The sequence below is a fragment of the Trichechus manatus genome, unplaced genomic scaffold (assembly GCF_000243295.1).
Source record: "Trichechus manatus latirostris isolate Lorelei unplaced genomic scaffold, TriManLat1.0 scaffold00003, whole genome shotgun sequence".
Taxonomy (NCBI): domain Eukaryota; kingdom Metazoa; phylum Chordata; class Mammalia; order Sirenia; family Trichechidae; genus Trichechus; species Trichechus manatus.
The window spans coordinates 8,274,647-8,282,493 of record NW_004443939.1 but is presented as its reverse complement, the minus strand read 5'-3'; the positions used below and the strand labels follow the sequence as shown (position 1 = coordinate 8,282,493).

The 7,847-nt window shown below is 41.0% G+C and overlaps 1 protein-coding gene across 1 annotated transcript in view; it reads right to left on the bottom strand.

Moving 5' to 3' along the window:
- Positions 1-823: 823 nt before the first annotated feature.
- Positions 824-7,847, bottom strand: part of PATJ (PATJ crumbs cell polarity complex component) — a 431,680-nt gene continuing 424,656 nt past the window's right edge. Inside the window, exons 40-41 of the mRNA XM_023730369.1 lie at positions 4,532-4,638; positions 824-1,523 (exon numbers count right to left, since the gene is read on the bottom strand). Coding sequence (XP_023586137.1) covers positions 1,355-1,523; positions 4,532-4,638 — 276 coding nt within the window. The 3' untranslated portion in view covers positions 824-1,354. The remainder of the gene's footprint in view (positions 1,524-4,531; positions 4,639-7,847) is intronic.

Here is a 7,847-nt window from a genome sequence, read left to right as displayed (position 1 = left end):
GAAGGATCCACCTCGGGGATTACCAGGCTGGGGCATCACTGTTACCCAGAATGTTTCTGAACTGCCATCTCTCTCCCCTTTTGCCTACGACCAGTTCAACAGGTGAGTGTTTGGAAATGACATGCCCTCTTAATAGACACCCTAGCAAAATAGAAAAACTCAAACCAAACCCATTGCCATCAAGTTGATGCTGACTCATAGCGACCCTATAGGACACAGTTGAACTGCCACCCCCACCCCCGCCAGGGTTTCCAAGGCCGTAAATCTTTATGGAAGCAGATTGCCACATCCTTCTCCCACAGAGCAGCTGGTGGGTTCAACTGCCAACCTTTTAATTAGTAGCCAAGTGCTTAACTACTGCGCCACCAGGGTTCCTTGCAAAATAGAAACTGATGAAGAAATCTGCAGCTGCCTAATGCATTCCAAAAGCAAATGCAAAATGACTTGGAGATTATGCCAAATCATGGCTAGGACCAATTAGCAGGTGATAAGATCTGCACAGGTAAAAGCAAACTTGTGTTTAAAGTATAGTATAGTTTTCTAGAAAGAGACAGAATTTTGAAGACCTTTATTTCTTTAGGAAAATAAAAGAGCAGGAGACAAGGAAATCAATTAATCTTAACAAATGATTGGGATAAAACCAACGAAGAAAAAAAGTTCTAACGATAGTAAATACTTTTCAGAGATCTTCAAATTTATAATAAAATTAAATTCCAATTTTTGAAACCACAATAAAGTTAAAAATAATTTATCTAAGCGCCATCTAGAGGCAGCAGTAGGAATGGACCCCATGACCTGTGTACTAATTAACTAGGATATGTTGGAAGTAGTATTGCTAATTCCCGAAAAACATTTATTATCTAGTTTTAGTCTAACCTATTGAGCTGATCCTCAAGTACTTAGCAGAGTATTGGAAAAGAAAAACTGTCTTAAACGCTAAAGTGTCTTGAGATTTTCTGTGATGGGCAGGCATTAACGCTTACACTGATCCGAGGCTTGAACAAAGCTTTATGCCTCAGCTCTCCAGTGTCTGATATTGTTTCTTAAAGGAAAAAGCCAAATCCTGTTCTAGCCCAGAACAATACTTCTAAGGCTAACTTCCAAAGAGCACAGCGCTGCTCCTTATACTGTATTGCTGAAAGAAGATCCTCTTTAAAACTTGTTAGCCTCTACTTCTATAATAGGGTCCAAAGAAAAGTACACATCTTATGAATCCACAAAAGAACTCATCTTTCACTCATCTGGTGCTGGAGTTTCCTATAATACTCAAATGAAATAAGCATACATGCACACATCCAGTTTAGTCCAAAGTAAAGCAAAACACTTTTCTTTTTAAATCTCACCTAGGTTTGATTTAAAAAAGAAAAAAGAAAAAGTACAGTAAAAAGGAAAAAAATACCTTTGCAAATATAGTCTTGACATAAATTGGCAGGTCTCCATGGGGACTTCCATAACCCCCTACAATACTAAACCCCAATCCTTCAGAGCCTTTCTCCAAAGTAATAATCTTAGGTGGAGGTGTTCTGAAAACACAATGCACACCATTTAATTGAAGCATAGATATTGAGAAGGAATTTCATTTTAATGGAAGAACATAGATTTGAGAGAGACTTTCATACCGCAAAACTATGAAGGTCAATTTATGAACTCAAACTCTCAGCGGGCAATCTAGAAAGTTATTTTTTAACCTCCCATGCCATGCTGCCAACTAATGAAGAAGATCCTTGATATTTTAGGGGCTTCTCTTTCATAAAACCCACTGCTTTTGGATTAAAAATAAAGTCATGATGCTGAAATTGTCAAAGCACCCTTCTATTATATGCTTAGTTTTTAAACCTTAAACCGCCCATTTAAAACTAAATGAAACTATTTTTATATCCTTGTAGAATGTGCATGGAGACAAAGGGTAGGGTATCATGTAAGCTTAGTGGTCGATGGTCAGTCTTCAGGTGGACTTCTGCCCTGAACATGTTATGGCAGCCCAATAGCTGAGTACATTACTGCTCCTTTTCTGCCTGAATACACTTACCACGGCTCCCCCACAACTTCCACACATGGGGAAACTCACTCTTCCAAACCCACCTCCAATGTGATGCTTTCTTGACTCCTGAGGAGAGTTGGCCAATCCTCCTCTGGGTCCCTTTGTACTTGGTGCAAATTCCCATTATGACACTCACATCATATCATATTTAAAGACATTTAACTATCTTTCTGCCCCACCAGACTACACTCTCCTTAAGTCACAATCATCCAAGTATTCCCAGCAGTATGTGCTGTGCTCATCACAAATTCAGGATCATGACTGTGGTAAATGAGAACTGAAATCCAGGAGAGTAGAGAGAAACCAAAGTGAAGCCAAACAGATGAAGACAATCTATTTCAAATGTATCATTTCCTTTTTCAGAGCTTCGTCCAGTGTGGAAGTCTCTCTCAGAAACAACATGGCTAAAAATTAAATTGCCTACTTGGGCTCAAATACTTAATCTAAGATTAGCCAATGCTAATTTCTTATTCCCAAATGCTGTTGTCCCAAGGGTAAAAACCTAAAGGAACTCTGGTATCCCAGACTGTCCTCTCATTTGTAGTAGGAGGTTCACATTTGTTTACTGGCATCACTTGTTTTGTGGCAACATGCATGTCTGAGAGGCAGAGTCATCTGATAGAACTCTATCCTTCATATATTTAGAGAAATTTGCAAAATGGGGATATAAGCAACCTTTGAATATACTGTTCTGTCTGACTAGAATATGTTTGTCCTTCCCCCCACCCACCTCAATTTTGTTTGGCTTATTTTAGCGTTGATTTTCAGCCAGTACACGCTGAAATCAGCTGTTTGTTGATGTACTTACTGGTGGTTTACTGCAGGCATCTATATTAATTGCTGAATGTCTACACCATATAAATTGTTAACTGTTTTGAATACCACTCCTGCTTATTCCAATTATTTCAAAACTCAGCTTAAGCATTAGCTTTTCCACGCTTGCCCCCTAAGTTATGTCCCTCCTCCATGTTTTCATAGGACCCTATGCTTACTTATCTCTCCCATCGAACTTAGAGCTCTCATATGTTTATTGATTCTTTTACAACCATGGTTTTATAAGTCTGTTTTTCAAACTTTCTGGCAGTTCCTTGAGGACTGGGGCAATGCTGTTACCTATGCTTTGAATCCTCAGCTTCTAGCACTTGTACAGTGTCTGGCCTTAAAAAGGTGCTCAATAAATAGCTGCTGAAATATTTAATGATGAACTATCATCTCTGGCTGAATGGTAATGACCTCATGGATAAGGGCGCTACCTTTCACCACTTCCAGGCCATATAAATACTCTCGGACAGGAATTTGATTCATGTTTCCTCTTTAAAACACAGCCCCCATTTCCAAAGATATTGAAATGAGAACACAGACACCCAAAGCCGTTGTTTCAGAGTTAGCCCCTAACCAAAAAACCAAACCCACTGCCCGTTGACTCGATTCTGACTCATAGTAACCCTATCAGACAGGGTTACATGGGCGTATCTGTGTTTCCATAGGCACATCAAAGGGTGCTAAAAGTACATTCTCTTCCTATAAGAGTCCTAGTTTTTTTGTAATGGAAAAGGCCATTGTAATTTGAAAACGTTACACTTTTATGTATTTGTCATATTTTAATGGTGTGCATTTGATACTTTTATAATGAGAAAAAAGTAAAATGACCTTAATTTAACATTCTTACCTCAAGGAAAATAAAATCAAAAGACATCATTTAAGGTGATGAACTACCAGAAGAAAACGTGGGAATGGCTATGATCATGAGCGTCTTCAAATAAACCATTCAGCTCAGTTCAGCACTTATTCAACATTTATTGAGCACCTACTAATGACCAGTCACTTGGAACAAATTCCCATTATGACACTGGTGGTAGAGGAGGAATAAATCTAGGCAGCATTTCTCGAAGTTCGGGCCCTCTGCCTATCTGTAGCAGAATCACCCTACGGAACTTTTAAAATTAGATTTCTGGAATCCACTGTAGATCACCTAATCAGAATCTCGGAGAATGGGCCTGAGGAATTAGTATTTTAAAAAGTGTAGCTTAGATTATTCTTATGCACATTCTAGTTTGAGAGACACTACTTTAATGAGTTACTTTAACTGCAATGACTGGTTTTGATGAAGAATATTTGCAAGTATAACAATAAGATTTAATCTAAGAACAAAATTTTAGCTCAGAAAATTGATTCCTTGCATAATAAAGCAGGGTGCACCCGGGCTATAAATTCATGGTTTCTTAGGAAAGGAGGCATAGGCATGTGTTCGAGTGACCACAGTGTGTATGCAGGCCCTGCACAATGGTCTTTTAAGAATTTGTACAGTGGAAAAAAGCCTTGTGAGAAACAGGAAACCCTGGTGCCTTGTTGGAGGTGCTCTAGGAATTAGAAAAGGTAATGTACACTTTTCCCCTCCTCTCCTTTAGAGAGTACAGTCTAGAATATGGAAAAGGTCCCACTGAGCTTTGCCCATGCACTTCAGAGGCACTCTGCATCCAGAATACTCACTCTGTGTCTTCCAGATGGTGTTCAGCAGTGGGTGAACCAAAATGGTAGCCTGTAGACATGCTTTCAAGTTGAGTTGCTATGGTGCTTATATTGGTATCCGCTACAACCTGGGGGAAAGTTAGAACAAAATCATTCATCACAGAGAAACTATGCTATGTCCAACGGTCATTTCTCAGTCCTCACTTTATTCAATCTATCAGCAGCATTTGACACATGGATTACTCTCTTTCTTGAACTGTTTTCTTTATTTGGCTTCTATACTCCTTTCCACCTTTCTGTCTACTCCTTCACATCTCTAAAACTTCTAACAATCAGGGTGCTGTAGGGTGCAGTCCTTGAGCTTCTTATCTTTTCCATCTATACATATTCCCTCAGTTATCTCATCTCATGAATTAAATGCCATCCATGTGCTGAAAACTCCCAAATCTCTATCTCTAGCACTACCTCTTACCTAACTCCAGATCCATATATTCAATCGCCAACTCGATATCTCTACTTGGATGTCTAAAGAGTTTCTCAAACCTTACATGTCCACAACCGAGCCCCACCCTCTCTAACCTTTGCTCCTGTAGCCTTCCCAGCTCAGGTAATTGCAACTTGATTCTTCCAGTTTCAGCAAAAACCTTGGTGTCATCTTTGACTCCTCTCTTTCATAAGCTAAAAAATTCTGTTGGTCTATCTATAACATGTCTTGCCTCAAGTTTTACAATAGCTTCTTCACTGGTCTCTTTGCTTCAGTCCTACCCCACCCCCTGCAATCTATAGCACTATACCAGCTAGAATGGAAGCAGCCCTGGTGGCACAGTGGTTTAAGTGCTTGGCTCCTAACCAAAAGGTCAGCAGTTTGAACCCACCAGCCACTCTGTGGGAAAAAGATGTGGCAGTCTGCTTCTGTAAAGATTTACAGTCTTAGAAACCCTATAGGGCAGTTCTTCTCTGTCCTATAGGGTCACTATGAGCCAGAATTAACTTGATGGCAGTGGGTTGTTGGTTGAACTAGATAGAATGGTTCTGTTAAGCACATAGCGGATTATTTCATTCCTCTGCTTAAAACCATGCAAAAGAAAGCCAGCTACCTCAAAACACAAACTGAATTCCTTACTATGAACTACAAGCCCTATGTGATCTGTCCCATCACCTCTCTGGCCTCACCTCCTAACATTCTCCTTGTGTTCACTCTGTTCTAGACATGCTGGCCTCTGCTGTTTCTCTAATATGCCAAACATATCCCCCCCTCAGCATGTTGCAATTGCTGTTCCTTCTGCCTGGAACAGTCTTCATTCATCATCTCCATGGCTAGCTCCTTCACTTCCCTCAGGTCTTTACTCTAAAGTCATCCTCCCAGGCCACTCTAAAACTTCTACAACAACCCTCCAGCCCAACACTTCCTAGCCTCCCCCTTCTCTGCTTTAGGGGCCCTGGTGGCACAGTGGTTAAAGCTCTCGGCTGGTAACCAAAAAGTCAGTGGTTCAAACCCATCAGCCACTCAGTGGGAGAAAGATGTGGCAGTCTGCTTCTGTAAAGATTACAGCCTTGGAAACCCTATGGGGCAGTTCTACTCTGTCCTATATATAGGGTAGCTATCGGCCAGAATTGACTTGACAGCAGTGGGTTTTTGGGTTTCCCTGCTTTATGTTTCCCTGCTTACTATTCTTGCCATCTAATGAACTGTATATATTTTATCTAATTTATCTTTTTTATTGTGCACTACCTCATAGTAGAATGTGAGGGCAGGAAGTTGGTGTTTTGTTCTTTACCATATCCCCATCCCATAGAACAGTGTCTGAAACACACTACACGCTCAATACATATTTGTTGAATGAAAGAATAAGTGAGTATCTCTGGCTCCCTGAGGTTTGCCTTTTATATGGTCCTGAACAAAACTATAATAGGATAATGACATTTAAAGGCACTTTGTATTCTGCAAAGCAGAAATCTGTCTTCTGCAAAGCATTCAGAAGAAATCTGGTATAGCTAGCATAGAGCCTATTCTAGAAATCAGAACGGAGTTCTAAAGTTCAGTGTACGCCACTTAAATGACACTGTGCCTGTGTTTCAGCTTCCTCATCTGTTAAATGGAAACCATAAAAGCCTGCCATGCCTGCTTACCCTGGAGTTGTCTTCCATATCAATTAGTTACCAGTTTCTTCCTCAAAAGCTCCTGGGCTCCCCCTGCTTCTGTTCAATGGTCCTGCTTCTAGGTTATAATATTTGTTGCACAAGTAGAGTGAGGGGACTTTTCCTGACAGCAGAGCAAAGGGGCTTGATTTGGTTGCAATTTCAGATTAAGCCAACAGAGGGCGCGGCTGCCTAAATCGCTAAACTGCAGCTGCTAAGTATTTAGAACAAGGGAGGTGACAGGCCTGCCCTTGCTGGGTCAGAACACATTTTGGGTAAAGCATCCTATTCTGGGCAGATCATTGCTATGTTAAAGCAAGTTATAGGATCTTCTGGAAATATCATCATACGAAGAATGACTGAACGAATTGGGGGATATTTAGTATAAAAGACTTAAGGAGGAAATGACAGAGTCCCCGGGCCACCAAAGACCCCCGATTATCACCAACTCTTTCTGCTGTCCTGCACTGCAAGTGTATCTTAAGAGTTGTCTTTATACACAGTCTCTGTAATGTCACCTACTCTTCATGTACGTCTTTACAACCCACTCCATCCCAACTTCTGTCCCCATCCATCAGCCCAAACCTCCTTGACCCACACACTCTTCTGGCTTGCCTCCTGCTGCTCAGACCGCTTTTCCATCTCCATTGCTACTCTTCTGCTACCTCTCGGCTCTGTCCTGTGCCCTCTGCCTATGTACACACTCAGGCTCTAGGTGACAGCACACACATTCCCACAGCTTTAAATGCCAACAGAATGCTGACAATTCCCAGCCTAGTCTGCTATACCAAATTGCCAACTTGACATTTGCATTTTAATATCTCAAAGGCTTATCCAAATTAACACAACCAAATCCAAACCCTTAATCCAACCACCTATTCCCCTCAATTCACTTTTCCTCATTTTAGTGAACGGCACATTCAGCTGCCCATATTAGAAATCTATTTGGTATAATACTGACAGTGGACAGTATTGCTGGCTGGTGACTGTCCACTTGGGAAGAATGCTAGGATGCTAGCCATAGAAGCTGCCTACCCTCTGAGTATCAGCCCGACACCTGCGTCAACCTGAGGACTCCCTCTCTCACCTGCCATCTGCAATCCATTACCAAATCCTCTGGATTTTACCTCCAAAACACTTCTCAAATCTGTTCATTTTTTACCTGTATAGCGACCGACTTAGTTCATCTTCACCAATT